At 37.8% G+C, this 18,235-nt stretch overlaps 1 protein-coding gene across 3 annotated transcripts in view; it reads right to left on the bottom strand.

Moving 5' to 3' along the window:
- Window positions 1-2,218: 2,218 nt before the first annotated feature.
- Slc36a4 (solute carrier family 36 (proton/amino acid symporter), member 4) overlaps window positions 2,219-18,235 on the bottom strand; it is a 33,471-nt gene continuing 17,454 nt past the window's right edge. For 2 of the 3 annotated variants that reach the window (XM_013028858.1, XM_013028856.1), the window contains exons 8-10: window positions 15,509-15,678; window positions 11,086-11,255; window positions 2,219-5,603 (exon numbers count right to left, since the gene is read on the bottom strand). In XM_013028858.1, coding sequence (XP_012884312.1) covers window positions 5,296-5,603; window positions 11,086-11,255; window positions 15,509-15,678 — 648 coding nt within the window. In that variant the 3' untranslated portion in view covers window positions 2,219-5,295. The remainder of the gene's footprint in view (window positions 5,604-11,085; window positions 11,256-15,508; window positions 15,679-18,235) is intronic. The other variant, XM_013028857.1, reaches the window with a different exon arrangement.

Here is an 18,235-nt window from a genome sequence, read left to right as displayed (position 1 = left end):
TTTTGGGCAGGATAGACAAGGATACAGAGAAATTAAAAATAATATTGAAAGGATCAGACTCAGAATTCTAGCTACTTAGGAGGCTGAGACCTGGTAGAGTACAGTTTAAAGTTGGGTAGGACAGAAAATCCACACACCTCTATTACCAATTACTCAATAAAATTTCCTGGAGGCTAGAGGCATGCCTCAATCAGTACAGCACCAGCCTCAACCAAGCATGAGGCACAGAGTTCACCCCTACTACCACCAAAAATAGAAATCTTTTTCCAGGTGCTGATGTTCCAGATCTATAATCTTGCTACTTGGGAAGCTGAGATCCAGAGGACAATTCAAAGCTACCCTGGGTAGAAAAGTCCATGAGACTTTATACCCAAATACCCAAAGTATCAGCAAAAACCTGGATTGAAGGCATGACCTAAGTGACAAAACACTAGCCAAGCTCCTCTACCCCCCTCAAAAAAATATAAGAGCCACCACTTTAAGTCTTTATTTCCATATTTTGTGTGAGGAGCAGGTATATTTCTCATTAGTCATTTATACTAAAATAAATCCTTGCTAAAATCTTCCCCTTATGAGTCTTGTCATGAGCTTCCTTATGATTCTTTTTTATGAATGGATTGCTAGTTTCTGTGATTTTGTGTGGAACTCTGGGTGTTGAGGAATCCTTAGACTTTTCCCTAGTAAGTTAAATCACAAACAGGGAATTTGCAGATGGTTGTTTTTGATTCATGCTTTCATTACTAGTCTCCTCTTAAATCTTATCGGTACCAATTTCAAACATTACAAACAATAATAAACACTACTCACAATGGTATTGTGAGAATTTTATACTAGTTGCATTTTCAATCTAGACATGTCAGTCATTTATCCTTTTAAAACATATATTCAAAAGGCAATTGCAAGCAAAATAATCACATTTTATTGAAATCTCCGAAGTTACAGTACTTTAAGACAACTTTTTTTCATATTCCTTTACAAAAAAAGGGACCTGACTCAAGTTCAATGACATTTTATAACAAAATCATTTTTGAAACTCTTAAACCAATAATAGCTTGTTCATTTAGGACATAAACATGTTTTTTCCTATTACCAAGAAAATTCCAATGCAATTTCTTTGTTATTTTTTAAGACATCTTTCTACATCCAATATAAATGATAAATCAATGTTTATATTGTGTGTGTGAATGTACATATGTGCAAATAACTGGCAAATTATAATAGGAAACTACAAGGATCACAGTGATTTATTTCACTTATCGTGGGGCAATAAATACCATTCCGTCCCATAATTAGGGATATTTTCTTATCTTGTAGGTCAAAACCATCAAAACCAATCAGACTCAACATGACACGTGACCTAATGAGTGCTAATACCACATAAATACTAACCATCACAGTCAACCATTTAGTGTTACCAAGTACTTTGCTATAACTGGGCTACTAGTTTCTCAAGTTTTCTTATGAAAGCTAGTTGAACCAAAATCATTAAAATAATTCAATTTTTTTCATCTAGGTTTAGTGGCACATACCTGTAATTCCAGCTAGTAGGGAGTATGAGACAAGGAGGATCATGACTTTGAGTCCAGCCCAGGCACAAATTAGAGACTCTATGTCAAAAACAAAAAATAGGCCAAGTGCAGTGGCTCCCAAATAAAATTCCAGCTACTTAAAAGGATCATGGTTTGAGACTGGACCAGTCAATAACATGAGACCCACCTCAACAAAAGGCATAGTGGTACACACATCTGTAATCCCAGCTGTCAGAGGTATAGGTAGACGAAACCTTGGTCTGAAGCCAGTCCCGTGAGGAGAAGGGCATGAGGCTCGAGATGTAGGGCACTGACCTAACACGTTCAAGGACCTAGCTTTGATCCCTAGCACCATTCAAAATAAAAGAACTTAAAAAAATTAATTAAAAATGCTTAAAGCATGTAATAAAAATCCAACATTCTGTGGAAATGGTATGTTGTACATTTAACTATTGAATTGAAACCCTTTTCTCCAACTATTTGAAGGTAATTTAAAAATGACTTTTTAAAAAGCCAAGAGCTAGTGGCTCACACCTGTAATTCTAGCTACTCAGGAGGCTGAGATCTGAGGATTGTAGTTTAAAACCAGCCAAAGAAGAAAGCCCATGAGACTCATATTCAATAAACCACCAGAAAGCTGGAAGCAGAGTTTTGGCTCAAGTAGTAAAGTACTAGCCTTGTGCATAAAAGCTCAGAGACAGAGCTTAGACCATAAGTTCAAATCCCAGGACCAGCACAAAATTTTGTTTAAAAAGCCATCATTCTGAATTATCAATGCTGTTATTTTAACCAAATTATTTTATTCCCTAACAGACTAATACTCATTGGCCATTGGTATGAAATAATTTGATTACTTTCATTATTCTGTTCCCTTTTAAGTGAGGAGAGAGAAGGCCAAGACCCAGGTGTCAGGGTGTTTGCTTCCATGCATACTCCTCAGGTGCTGTACTGACACTGATAGCAGAGAAACAACAGCTAAGGAAAGCAAGGTGTACGCTTCCCCATAGCTAGCAACAGCACTGATACAGAAATTTCATAGTTGACAGTACTTTGAAAAGCAAATATTAGGAAAATTCTAAGCAAGCACACACCTGTCAGAAAATTTACAACACAAATGCTATCACAAACTGCTTACAACAATGCTCTGTCCAAGACAGCATCAGAACTGGTTTTAACAAACTCATTGCAAAGAACTAAAACACAATGTGGCATTTGTTAGCATGGCATTTGTTTTCTTTTATAAGACCCAGTAAACTGCTCTCTGATGGAGAAAAATCCCTCATTTCTTTGTGAAGAAACCTGGCCACATGGGGAAAAGATCTGGTGTTTGACAAGTGGACAGTGAAACTGGGCTTCACACTGGGCACAGGCACCTTGGTGAGCACAGCCCTCCTCACTCCAACCACCTGTGTGAGCACAGCCCTCCTCACTCTAAGCAACCAAGCACGTGGTTCTCAGCACTGAGATAAGACCACCACCATGGCAGCAAAGGTTACTGCAGTCACAACTTTCTGGATCAAAACAGAGAAGACAGTAAACCTGAGGGACACAATCACTCATTCTCCAGACCCAAAAGAAAAAGCAACACCTGCAGGAGCAAAAATACCTTCTGCAAACATTTTAGAAAATGGTATGATTCATTAAAACTAAACATCAGAGGAAAATAGCTGATAAATGTCATTTGTCCTAAAATAAGAGTATAGTTAGACTTTGCATCTAAATACTGTTTCTTGTGAATAATTAAAAGTATTTTCTTCCTTTCTGCATATCTACCTTTTCTTGTACTGCAGCATGGAATCACACAGTGAGTCTAAAACTAAATTCTGACACAGCACCAGGGATCACTTAGTGAGCTACAGCTAGATGCTGATGCAGTACTTTACTGCCTACAAAAGCCTGGCTGATGACAACACTTAAGACTTGAGTGTGCTAAATTCAGATTGTACTTATTGCTAGAACAACTACTGAAGATACCACTGCACTTGCTTAATTCCATAAGGAAATAAATAACAGGTCAAAGTACAAAGATAATTTTAACACACAGACATGTGAAAGCAGCTGACAAAAAATTCACTCTATTAAATAATTTTTAATTAATTTCATATTATAAAATTTTAAAACTTTTAGTTTATTCTTAGATTCCAGACTATACTGTTAAGTTTAAAGATTAGCTTTTCCACATCTTTTAGTGTAACTACAGATGCAATGTAACAGATTTGATATAAAATATGGCAGTTAATACCTAATGTTGATGTTTTAAAAAATGTTTTGATTCTTATGAATCTGTACCAAAATAAAGCTTCTGATATATCTTCAGGCTCACACCTGATGATGAGTTAATAATGCAAGCAAAAAAAAAGTTGAATAAGTTAACATTTAGATACAAAAATAGAGGATATATACAGTGAACTTAATGGTATTTTCATGGTATTACACATTAGAGTATTACCAGGATGAATAAAAAGTTCAAATTCTAAACTGTGAATTAAAAAATCTGTAGACAATTCTATTCTAATGTTTCAGACTTAGTAATTTTCATGTTCTCCATCCAATGAGATTTCTGTGCTGGTGAATAAATGCACTTGAAAGCCAAGGATGAATGTAGGATGGATGTAAGATGCTGGAGTGTCTCAGTTTTGATTAGAGAACGTTTTGCTGTTTCTATTTTTCTTCAGCATTCATTTCACAGTGCTCGTACCCTGCACATGCAGATCAATGAGACTCTGATAAGCAAAGTCCCAAGGCAGGAAGGAGCGCACAAATCCTCAGTTTTGTCACAGCATCTACTTTCTGCCATTATGGAAGATGGTCCCTACAACCCCCAAAAAGGGAAGGCGCACAGGGCAGCTGAGATGGTGTGGTGGCTGGGCTGAATGCCAGCAGCTGTCCCGTGGAAAATATGGGGTCCACCACTACTCTCCTTTCTTTACATTGTGAAGTTGTAATGTGTAATTAAATAGATGCCATATTAAAATTAAGCTAAGCATAATTTGTTCTTATTATTGGATACAATATGGAAAATGAAAAAATTGTAGCTTCAGAGTTTGAAAATAGGGTTCCTTGATATTGGGGTGAATGGTCCTAATCCAGCTGCTTGACCTTTCTGGGACTCCATTTCCTCCAGTGATAAATAAGGGATGTGTATTGGAGAAACCTTAAAAGTCCTCTCAAGCATGACTGAAACACCAAGCTAGGATCTTGCTCAGTGCTTCCTGATTAGAATCCAAACTGCATACTGCTTCAGTATAGCAGAAAAATAATTCTGGTTGTGGGCTTTTTCTGATACAGATAACATGGTTTGTTGCTGCAGGCCCAGTCCCACGCACTGTCATCATAGAGATGCATAACCCATTACCTCACACAACAAGTTCACTCTGCTGTTCACTGGATGGTCTGGACAAACACGTGCTATACATACACACGCGTATGTATATACACCAAAGCCCTTATTTAGCCCCCTATTGTTAAACTCCTGCAGCTTTTCAACTGGGTGGTAAAATTATGGGGAAGAAAGCCAAATCTTTTAGTGTTTCTTGTGGAATTAAGAATATTTTTATTCTTTGAATTTGTAGACTTTATAATTTTTTTAGTTGCAAAGCTAATTTTAAGAATGCATAGCTATTGTATAAACCACAAATCTGTCACCATTTGCTACTTTTATGAAATAGGTGTTTGGTACTATTTAGAAATGCACGGCAATGCATTTTACTGGTTCTTCCATTTTCAGAGTGGAGGTAAGAGTAGAAGACTCGTTTCTTTGACTATACTACTTGAAACCTGGCGTAAAGCAAATTGAACTCAAATTAAGAGAGGGACTTTGTGAATTTCCAGCTATAATTGTGGGAGTAGGATAAATAATTTCCTCAACAGTTACATATGTACCTAATAAGAAGCCTACCACTCCAGTGAACGCTATGGACAAATTTTTTAGGACCATCCATATATTGTAATGCTCCTTTGAAAATGTGAGGATTTCAACGAGAGGCGGCAGGATGAGGGCCAGCGTGCTGCTGCTCACAGCCCCCACAAAGGAGATCACAATGTCCAAGCGAGGAATGAGAATGGCCCCTGCACCTAGAAAACAAAGAGGCAGGCATACTGAGTTTAAATGTCTGGCACTCACATGAAAATTAAATGTAATCTTTTCAAGAAGTAATTAATGGAAGCAATTAATAACCCTTGCTCCTAGGAAAATCTGACAGGTTTTGCTCTGAGCTAAACAAAGACAACAAAGAAACTTAAACAGGAATTTCACCTGTGAATGAAGTTTCTCAAGTGAATAGCCTGTCCTTTATTTGCACTAAATTTGAATGATTTATTTCCAAAGCATTTGCATTATTCTGACTGCCATATAGATCATCTCACAAGACACAAAACAAGGCGGTTCAATATCAATACTAGGACAGAAGGCATGAATATTCACAGTAGAATCCCAAACAATCCATATTAAAAAGGGCACTGGTACATCAGGCCTCCTAACTACTTAAGAAGCTGAGATCTGGGGTTCATGGTTAGAAACCAGCCCATGCAGGAAAAGTCAATGAGACTCATCTCCAATTAACCATCACAAAGCCAAAAGTGAAACTGTGGCTCAAGTAGTAGAATGGAAAAAGCTAAGAGAGAGCTAAGGCCTTCAGTTCAAGCTCCAGTTCTGGCACACACAAACACACACACACACATACACACACACATACACAAAGCTATGGAAACTGAAAATCATTATTAAGCAAAAATCCACTGTAATTAATGGGCAGAAAAAGTCATTGAGGAATGCTAAAATCAGTGGTAAAAAATTAGTTTAGCTGGCGAGCTTTACAATGTCGGTGCGGGGGGGGGAAGGGGGGGGAAGAAGAAGGATTGGGATTGGGGGGGAGGAGGGAGGCTGGCAAGGGATGTGAAGGGTAAACAAAGGAGGAGGCTGCAATGCTTGGTAAGAAATGTACGCATTATCCTGCCCATGTAATTGTAACTCCTCTGTACAGTATGTTCACAAATAAAATTAAATTAAATTTAAAAAAAACTATCTAAAAAAAATAATTAGTTTAGCTGGGCATAGTGGCTCATGACTATCCCAGTACCAGGGAGACTAAAGTAGGAGAACTGCAACATCAGAAACAACCTGAGACTCTGTCTCAAAAAAAAACAAAAAACAAGCCAGGTGCTGGTGGCTCATACCGATAATGCTAGCTACTCAGGAGGCTGAGAGCTAAGGATCACAGTTCAAAGCCAGCCAGGACAAGAAAGTCTGTGAGATTCTTTATCTCCAATAAACCACTAGAAAACCAGAAGTGGCGCTGTGGCTCAAGTGGTAGAGTGCTAGCCTTGAGCTGAAGAGCTCAGGGACAGCACCCAGTCCCAGAGTCAAAGCCCCATGACTAAAAAAAAAAACCAAAAACCAAAAACCAAAAAAGCTGGGAGTGACATTCAGTGAAAGAGTACCTGCCCAGCATGTTCAAGGCCTGGCTCCACCCCAGCATCCACAGAGGTAAGATCAGTACATCTTCAGTCTAAACACATTTCCCCAAAAGATACTTTTAACTATGAAAGATAAAAACCACCCACAGACCCATTGCAACAATGAGATGTACAAGTCATTATGTCGAAAACGAACTTTACAACTTTTGTGGGGGGGGAGGTGGGAAGGATTGGGTTGCATCAACAAGACATGGTGGTGTATATTATCAGTCCTGTGGAATTCTTGTTAAAAATTCCTAACTTTAATTAAACCAGACATGCTGTGCATACACACCACTTGGAATAGTGAGATTCTATCTTTGAAAAAAAATAGCTTTAATGATGAGAAAACATCAGACAAATTCAAACTGAAGGAAATTCTACAAAACTACTGGCATTTCAAAAGTATCAAGGCCAAGAAAGAAAAGGAGCATCAAGATTAGAAGGCATGAGAACTAAATTCAAGTGCAACCTAGATTCCATCCTAGATCAGAAAGGAATAGCAATGGTAAAACTGAAAAGTTAGCATATGATCCAGAGATTACTTAGGGGCACCATAATGTGTCAACTTCTGCTTTTGTAACTGGTCATGATTATACAACCTGAATAATCAGTAACCCCTCTGTACAACACCTTTAATGTATATGCCCCTATGCCATTATTGTGAGCAAGATTTCTTGCAAAGCATTATGTTTTGGTCTGTTGCTTTCATGCCCTTATCTTGATACCACCAAAAGTCTGTTCACAGAAATATAAAAACAAGACTCATAGTCTTCTCCAATTTGTCCTTTAAATTACTGATGGAATGGCTTATTATTCATGGGTTGGAGCTGCCACTAAAAACAACAGCCAGGAAATGATAGGGAGAAGATGGTGAAGCAGCTACAGGGAAACACCCCAGCTGTCTCTGACTAAACATATGATGTAGGGGCTGAGCACACACTTCACCTCAAGAGGGCCACACCCATCAGACTAGAAACAAACAAGATACACACTCTAGCAAAGGATTTATACCGCAGGCATACAATGACTGAAGTCAGCAAAGACATGCTGCAGCAAGGTAACCCCTCCTATACAGCTGTGCAGTGTGCCGAGTCCGGTCCAGCACAGATAGCAATGCTCCTGAAGAGCTACAGCTGGCACAAAAAAGCAAGAAAAGGCTCACAAGATCGCCAAATGCAGATGTAGGGACATCTTACAAGGATGCTGATGGCCACCTCAACACAAACTCAGGGAACCCCTCCCTGGAGGGACTAGCTTCTGTGGTGACCCAGAGTAACTGGACTAGTTCCCCTGCCCAAAGAGGGCCCTGTTTGGAGAGGGCAAAGAAGTACGCTCTTCCCCTCCACACCTTCTCCAGCTACCTGGGAAAAAGCCACGTTCCCTGTCTCCAGGGAATGGCAAATTCCAGAAATCCTAAAACCCAAAAACTCCAGCCTGTGGACAGCAGCGCCCCTAGCAGCTGCACATACCTAGGAAGATACCTGGGAAAGCAATACCAGGTGCTGGACCAGCCCCCACCAGGAAAGACTGCTAAAAATGGTTAAGTCCCCCAACTCTACCTGTGTCACAGGGAAAATCTGCACAGTTGCAGCAGCAGTCAGAGTCCCTTGCTCTACTGAGGACTTCACTGGGGCTTAGAGGAGGCTGCTTATCACTGAGGGAAACACAACAACCCCAATCCTATAGAAACTGCATCAAGGGGCAGCTCATATCTCTGACATACTGAGTAAAAAGCACCTTTTTGTTTTTCTTTCTTCTCTCTTTCATTTTTTACAACTCAGTTGAATGTTCTGAGATTATTTATCTGATGGTTTGAGATGCAGATTGATAGACAGATCGATATAGATATGTATGTGTGTGTTGTTTGTTATATATACACACACACAATATCCTATTCTCCATATTGCCTTTCTCTGTTCAAAAGTAGAGGTATAATTAGGAGGGTGTCAGCAACAGACTTAGGCTTTTTAGAGTAGACAACACGGTGTCTGACCCAATTTCTCTCTACTCTACTTCCTTCTTCAGTGTAGAATGCAAGGTTTTTCTCTCTTGCACTCACTCCCTGTCTTCTCTTCCTTCTTTTCTCTTTTAATTCTTCCATAAACTTATACCTCTCTCACTCATACACAAGTCTGGAAAATGACCCCTTTATACCCCCACCTTACCTTTACAACCTCAATACTTCCAACTGATAGACAAATTTTAACAGTAGAGCTCCAACCACAACTGAATTCTACATCTTCACTCAACAGTTTATCCCTACAAGAAGCCGTGGGCCCAGATAACTAAATCTCAACCAAGGATCAGAACATGAGCTGCCTAGTCAACGAAAAACAGAGCAAATCGTTTTTTAGGAAGATCACAGATACCCAAAAGATAAAACCAAAAAGGTCTTCAAAATGGTAGAACAGATCACAGAAATACTAGGAATATCCAAATCCAATGAAATAAGGTTTTACAGAAAACAACCAGACAACAAAGCAGACAAACAGGGACCTAAGGAGACCCTTTACAAGATACACTAAAAACACTTCTGATAAACTTAATAAATGAAAAGTTTGAATTACAAAAAGAACAAATTAAACTTACATGTATACACAGATACCTCACAGAAAGCCTAGTGAAAGACAAAGGCTAGAAATGGAACAAAGCAAAAGGAAATGGCTGTACAAAAGTAGAGTGCAAACCTGGACTAGAGAGAAATTGACGTTTATAGCAGACGAATAAAAGAGAGGCAGTGTTATGCAGTGGAGGCCTGTGACGAATCATGGACTCAGAGTTGTGTGTAAATAGTGTAAAAATATTCATATATAGCAAAAAAAAGACAAAAAGCAGCCAATGTGCTCCAATACAAACTGTGTAGCCTCGCCAACATGTAATTCAGCCTTAGTTTTTGGTCTACTGGTTTCTTGTTACTTTTCAGTTTTCCTTCCCCTGTGTGACTTCTCAGACTTTTCCAGGCCTGTCTGAAATTAGTTTGTACCTACATTCCACTCACAGGAGCTTAAGTTATTATTTTGTATTCAAACTGTCATGAAAGCTAAAGCTTTAACGAACTGTTTTGAAATTATAAGTCTAACTTTGTACCAAATAACCCTCTACAAATATAATAACTGATTCTGAAGAAACTGATATTCAAAAGGAGAAATGTTTATAAAGTAGTTGTCTGTTTAAAAGATGCTTGTTACAACATTTTAACATTTTTCTCTAGGGAATTTAAAGCTTAACTCTCAAACACAATTATGACCTTTCACATTTCATCAAACAGTCATTTTATGAGGCCAGATAAGCATAACCAGAACTTTGCAAACCAAAACCATTTTCCTTTTGCAATATCCAGTTTTCCTCATTGATATTTTTTAATAATCTGAGCTATCACTAGTGAATCAAGGAAATACTATTGTTGAATCCATGTAAGATGAATACAATGTAAAATTGGTATTTCCGTACTACATTTTTATATATCTAACACTTTTGTGCATATATTTATGTGTGCCAATACTAAGGCTAGAAATCAGGGCCTGAGCACTATACTGTAGCTTTGCTACTCAAGCCTGGTGCTCTACCACTTGAACCCAGCCCCACTTCCAGCTTTTTGGTGATTCACTGAAGGTAAGTGTCTCAGGAATTTTCTTGCCCAGGCTGGCTTCAAAACATGAACCTTAAATCTCAGCCTCCTGATTATAGACATTAGCCACCAGTACCAAGCTCTACCAAATTCTTTTATACCATGTATTAGTTTAATTTCAGTGAAATAGGGCCATCTTTAAAAATAGAAGCGAAGGATACTGCTATTCCCCAAATGGCCTGAGGAGTTTGACTTGACAGTGTTACTAGTAGAAAAAGAAGAGTATATATATTTTAGGCTGATCCAGAATATAAATAGCTCACATGTACAAAAAAAGGAAGTCAAACTGGCAGTTTAAGAAAAGTTTAGTCACTATAAATATTCACTACACAATTATTATAAAAAGGATATCATGTCATCTACAGAGATCTGGGTGCATAAAAGAGTTTTTAAAATGTTCAAAGAATGAAATTTTATGTTAAGAAATGCAATAGGAAATTTAGTATGATAAAAATATATAGTGATACTTACAAGTAATACTAACCAAGAAGGATCTTATCCCAAATTCACAGATTTTCTTCCACTTAGTGTGAAATGTGGATGTGACTCCAGGGATAATAATCTCTGCTGGAACATAGAACTGAATTGAATAGGTCACAAAAATGCCAAAGGAATATAGAATTTTCACTGACTGATACAACCTGTTGAAAAAAATCAGAAATTAGTCTTTCTTAGTCTACATTTCGTAGTCTACATTTCCTCTTGTTTATTTTTATAAATAAGAAATCGAGAACATAAACTTAGGATAGAATGTACTGGGTTAAAAACATAAATGAAAACACTAACTGACCCTCCACTAATGAAATCTGTAGATGATATATAGACAGCTCACAAGCCTGGCACACAAATGTTTGTAACATATCGTTGGAAAGATTTTAATTAGGGTTAAGCCAGTGTTGTAAGATGATGACCGCTCCACAAAGAACTAATGTTGCTTCGACTTTCTTTTTAAGGATGTAGCATATCTGTATGTCTTTGAAATCCTGAATCAAAATCTCAGTGATCTGTGTGTAGAAAAAAAAACATATTGATTCTGAATTTTATTTCTCCTTGCTTGAAAACCTTGTCAGGCGTGTCCTTAAGCTGCAGAAGTATCATGCCATCTGATAAGGCTTCATCTTACAAAGTTCTCTAAATTACATATACTACCCTATACCAGTTGGAAATAGAAGGGTTGGGTTACTATCTCATCGAAGGAAACTTAGCACTTTGTAGCTCAGTGTTTCAAAACAAATGAAACTAAAAAGGAAGGTCTTTGTTCCTACCACGGGATATACCAATACCAGGGGCCCTTAAAATACAGATACAAATACCATTAGCTATTTCCTGTCCACTTCAGAATTTGTTAGACCATCACTACTCAATAGTTGTCCTGATCTTCCACACCTTTAATCTTCCTTTGAAACTAAAAGGTACCTTCATCTTCTCTTCTGAATTCTGTAAGTTACCATTAGAAGAGTTGAAGCAAAACAAAAACATTCTATGATGTGGTATTCACTCCCCCTAAGCACAAATTCAAGGCAATACTTAACAGCTCTGCTGCCAGCTTCCACATCTGCACATGCCCTTCCCAATCCTCTCTATGTCTCTTTCTATTTTTTTGGGGGGGGGTCCAGTCATGGGGCCTGAACTCTGGGTCCGGGTGCTGTCTCTCAGCTCTTCAGCTCAAGGCTAGCAACTCTACCACTTGAGCCACAGCACCACTTCCGGCTTTTTTTTTTCTTTTCTGCTTATGTGGTGCTGAGGAATCAACCAGGGCCTCAAGCATGCAAGGCGAGCACTCTACCACTGAACTGCCTTCCCAGCCCTCTATGTCTCTTTCAAATCAATCCCATGTACTTTTCCCACCTAGAACCTCCATGCTGCTAAGAAATCTAAAAGTTAAAGTAATACCCATTAATATGTCAGAACCTGATGTTGTGTGAAAACACACTATCTACATACAACTCAATGGAACAATTCTTCAAATCAATCCTTATGAAAAGGAACATATGTTTCAGCCTGTGTTACTGGGCCCATCACAAATTTATTTGTGCAGATATCTGAAAGCCAGTATTGAAGCAGGCTGTTTCCTCCTCATGCTTATTCTCCTTGTACTCAGCCTGTGTTTTCTCTGAGAGAGAGAGGTAGAGAGAGAGAGAGAGTGTATACACACGCCTCCAGTGTATGGTAGTGTGCTAGGGGTTCTAAAAACTGTAGTCTAAGTGTGGTAGATCTTTGTGAAGTCCAAATTATTCAAAGTTCTTTATTTTGGGTGGAAAATATGTTTATAAAAACAATGCAGCTATTATGAAGTAGAATGCAGAAGATGAATTTGTAAAAACAGAACACAAACTGATGCTATGCTGAAAGCAGGTCATCTGGGGTTCTGCCCCCAAGGGATTGTTCTCTTCCCTCTATAATTGAGTTATTGCTATGGTTTGTGTGACCATCTCCCAGTGGTCAGTGTAAGAGCCTACTGCCCAGCTTGGGGTTTGGGGAATTTGTGGAACCTTTAAGAGGGAAGCCTAGGGAAGGTCTTGAGGTTACAGGGAGGAATGAAGGGTGTGTGGAAGTTCTACTTTTAGGGGACACACAGTGTGTTTAAGTGCTTAGTGACTAATAATTTAACAGTCCTACAGTGCAGGGGAACTCAATCCCCTTCTGATCAGGTTTTCCACTTCCCCATGGAGGTGAGGGTCAAGCTTTTCTCTGTCATGTGCTTCTGCCATGATGAGCTGCTCTAACCACAAGTTCAAGGCAACAGACAACTATTCATGGTCTGAAACCTACAGTGATCCAAGCCACAATCAACTTTTTTGACTTTATAAGTTGATTGACTCAGACACTTGTTACAGTAACAGAAAGCTAACCATTACTTTTTTTTGGAAAACACTACTGTTATAGCATTACTTGACTAGGACCAGAAGTGGTCATGTGAGAACTGCATTAAGCCTCCCAGGTATTTGGCATTGTCCAGGTTATGGGGAGGGAACAGACCCTCTGCACTTGAACTGCTAATGCTCTAAGCTCAGAATTTCACATTTACTTCATTATCACCTTCAAATTATACTCTTACTTTAAAAGCAAAATTTATTGAGCACTATTACTCATAAATAATTATTTAAAAAGATGCCTCAGAAGTCAGATGCTGTAATCCTTAGCCACTCAGGAGGCTAAGATCTAAGGATCACAAATCAAAGCCAACCTGGGCAGGAAAGTCCATGAAACTCAAATCTCCAATTAGCCAGCAAAAAGTCAGAAGTGGAACTGTGGCTCAAGTGGCAGAGCACCAGCCTTGAGCAAAAGCAGCTCAGGGACCATGCCCAAGCCCTGAGGTCAAGTCCCAGGACCAACACACACAAAAAATGATGCTTCTCTAATCTATACTTTTCTTGAAGCAATAACCCTTATAAATGCCAAGAGTATAAATCAACTTGGCATCAAAAGGTCTTACAGCTTCAGAGCTGGTAGACACCACTACATGCCCAGGATGCCTTTGTGACAATTGTTGTCTTTCAAGCTCAGCTGAAAAGTAACACACCCTTCACTTTCCAAAGCCTCCTAAGTTAAACACCAGAAGCCTATTCAGAATAGCAATATATATACAATCCCAGGATTACTCTATTCCAAAAGTCACTTTACAGAGACTATCAACTCGATTCCCATATAGTCATCACTTTTGTTTTAGGTGCTTAGTTATGACTATATGAATTTAACAGTCCTACAGCTACAGAGGCCAAAAAGAAATAAGATTATCAACCACACAAATCCTATCTCCACAGTGGAAAGGAATTAACCAATACAAATTTCTTAAAAGGAACTATTTCTCTTAACTTGCTTTCTTATTTTCTCAGATTCTTGTTGTTTCTTGGGATACATTTTGCAGGCTTTCACTTCTAGTGAAAATCGCTTAGGAGAGATGATTTCTGATTCCCATCAGGAAGTCAGTCAGAAAGGGTCATTCCTACTGTTGCTGGTTCTCACTGCCCTGTGAGACATTCACAGAATCTATCCACATAGCTGAAGTAGAATGGCATTAATTAAATCAGCAATTTAGCACTTTATCTTTGCATTTATCAAAACTGAGGTACTACATTCGATTTTAAAGGTGAGTATTCACTAGCAATACCTTTTTGAAATTTCCAAAGACTAACTCCTGAAGAAAGAACCTTATATATTGTTTCATTTAGGTTAACTTGGCTTCCATATTAAACAAAGTACTAAGACACAACACTACATTATCTATGAGTCCCAACTAGACTACGAAGGATTGGAGGTACACAGTCTAAAGTTGACCAGGGGGTGGGAAGATGGCTCAGGGGTAGAGCGCTTGCCTTGCATGCATGAGGCCCTGGGTTCGATTCCTCAACACCACATAAGCAAAAAGAAAAAAGCCGGAAGTGGCGCTGTGGCTCAAGTGGTAAAGCTCTAGCCTTGAGCTGCAGAGCTGAGGGCAGTGCCCAGGCCCAGAGTTCAGGCCCACGACTGGACCCAAAAAATAAAAAAATAAAAAAAAATAAAGTTGACCAGAAAACAAAGAGAGCCATAAAATGATGGGATGTCTCATCAGAAACCCAGCATGCTTGCCTTTTTGATAGCAAATACAGGCATTCGTTTTTTTGAAAAAAATTAATGTGTGTTAGTACTAAAATAATGCGTATTTTGCTTTTAGGGTTGATTGAAATCTGGTACAACTTATTTGTAAGATCCTTTCTTAAAACATATCACAAACATATCATAAATTCATGGATGGTTTTTCCTTGAGAATTATTAAAAAAAATCTAGTTACTCCAATAAATCACAGTGAGATTCCACAAGTTTAAATCAAAAAATTCAAGTATGAAATTCAAATATTGGTAAATTACATTCACAAAATATATGAACTAGAATTTAGAAGCTCATCTCCACGTACCACACATCCTGGGGAAGATTTAAAGTTATGCTGCCTTTGATTTCATCACGAAAACACATATATCCCAAAGTAGCCAGTGTAACATACAAAGCTGTGACAATAGCCATGCCAATATTCAATGCCTGGGGAAAACGTTTGGATTCTTTCATCTGGTTTTCCAGAGGAAGGACCTAAAATAAAACAGGAACAGGATGCAAGTATTTCAGAATAAGAATGATACAGTGTCTCTTATATAGACAAATATGTCTTTTCTTAATGTAGATGCAAAATCCTTCTTTTAAAACAACACATGTATTAATTAAAATATTGTCTATGTGCTATTTTTCTATAGTACACATTGTTAAATTCTTAAGATCTGAAAATCTGCTCCTAGCAGGCAAACTTGTCAGTTTTTTTTCAGATTTAAATTTTTTTCGTTACACCCTGTTTTTTAAATAACTTTTTTATTTTAGAATAATTTTCTATTTACATAACAGTTGGAAAGGTAACAGAGAGCTCTCATATACCCTGACACCACTTTGCCTGCTTTTAATATTTGTTATCATGTTACATTTGTTACAACTATGAACCAACATTGGTACATTACTAATTAAACTTAAAATTTCATTTGGGGAAGGGATGGTAGGGGAAAAACAAAGGGGGAAGCAACAATGCTCATTACCTTGCTTAAGTAACAGTAACAGATCTGTACAGTATATTTACAATAAAAAAGTACAAAAAAACCTGATTTGGATTGCATTAGTTGTTCCACTAATGTTCCTTTATCTGTTCAGTGTCCCATCCAGAATACCACACTGCACTTGATTCCTCTATTTGGTGGTTCTTTCTCAATCTTCCCTTGTTGCTCATTATCCTGACATTTGGTTGAGCAATATTATTAGTAAGTTGTTTTACATATTGTCCTTCTAACTTTGGTCTATCAAATGCTCTCCTGTGAATAGACTGGGACGGTAGGTTTTGGGGAAGGGAATACCTCACGGGATGCTCTTCTTATCCAACATGTGATCTTCATTGTTTACCACTGGCAAGTTCACTGTGATCACTCAGCTATGGTAGTTTCAGGGAGAGCTGTGAAATGCATTTGTGTCTATTAACCCACACACGCATCTCCAACTGCTCCCATATCTACCTAGCAGTAACTACTATCTGTCAATATGAATAAGACCAATAAATAACTTTGTGTAAAAAATAAAACTTTTAAAGTAGTAAGCAAAGACTAATTGAAAACAATCAAATTTTTTAAAAAATTAATCCTCAGTGGGTTTGGACATATAATCTTATATAATAAAAGACACTGTGTAATATAAATATCATTTATTTAATAATGTTTTGAAATATGGTATTATTCTAAAGCATAGGGATACCCTCACACACAGCCCACTTGAGCCCCTTGCTCAAGAGCAACCAGGTTCTACACAGAATCACTAGTTTCTAGTGATGAACAGCAGAGTACAGGATGTCAATCTGGAGATTTGAAATTTGGGTGGTATTCCAGAAGGTGCCAATACAGCCAGCAAAAGAGAAGTGAGCACAGCCTCTTGCTGTGCTGCAGCACTGTAGGTGTTGTATATATGTAATCTTCTACACGGAATAGACTCCAAGAAACATGAATAACTGGCTGACAAAGGGAACCAAAAACAGACTAAAAAGAATCTACTCCAATGTTTCATGCTTAAGCAATGAAAAGTAAAGGTGAAAGAACAGGGGAAATGAGAAAATGAAAATGGCTTGGATGAGAACGTATGCGCTGAACTTTGGAGTTGCTGAATTTGAGATGTTAGGGAACAACACTTAACTGGAAATGCCAAATAATTGATGAAATACTAGAACTTACTAAAGACAGAAACTAAAGTCAGCAGTTTTGTCTATAATAGTAATAACTGGAGCTGAAAATTCTCTAAAGAACTCAGAGAAGAAATCTCCAAGTAAAATAGTATAAAAACATTTCTTTGATCTGTCTGCAGTTCATATGGACAGATGCTGACAGTGTCAAATCATCCAACTCTGGAATAGATTAGACATCAATATTCATCTACTAAACTCTAAATAAACTGTGCACACCTTGAATGTAAATACTTAAGATCCCAGGAAACTCAGGAGGCTTGTCTCTCTTGGCATTAGCCTTTTGGTAACTTGTGTTCTTCAAAACAAACATGATTTACATTTATCTAAGGGAAAATCTGTATTTGACTTTTATGTAACAGTAACTATTTAAATTCTCTACAAATAATCCAGACTACAATATACTGCATTTGAAATGTAGTTGAATATATGGGATATAGACAGTACAGAATTGGCTGAGTTGATTTTTTGAAACTGTGTAATACTTACATAGGAGTTCATTACAGTATTCAAAATTATGAATAGGTTTGAAAATTTCCATAAAAAAATGATTAAAATCACCTAGTCTAACATTCTTATTTACATATGAAGAAAAACAATTAGAGGAGATATCTGAGTAAGCTAACTAGTTTGAGGAAGAACTACCAAGTCCATCGGGAAATCATGTTTAGAAATAAAGCCAACTAAAACAAAATGGAAAGCATGTACTTTATGTCACTTGTCTATATAGTCCTAATGTTGACCTAGGGGTTTAGTAAGAAATGCCAATTCTTATCAAGAAAATGTGGTATTATACACAATGGAATTCTATGCCTCCATCAGAAAGAATGACATTGCCCCATTTGTTAGGAAATGGAAAAACTTGGAAAAAATTATATTAAGTGA

The sequence above is a fragment of the Dipodomys ordii genome, unplaced genomic scaffold (assembly GCF_000151885.1).
Source record: "Dipodomys ordii isolate 6190 unplaced genomic scaffold, Dord_2.0 Scaffold114, whole genome shotgun sequence".
NCBI classification, from domain to species: domain Eukaryota; kingdom Metazoa; phylum Chordata; class Mammalia; order Rodentia; family Heteromyidae; genus Dipodomys; species Dipodomys ordii.
Note: the sequence above shows the minus strand (reverse complement) of the source record. Positions and strands in the feature narration are given on the sequence as shown.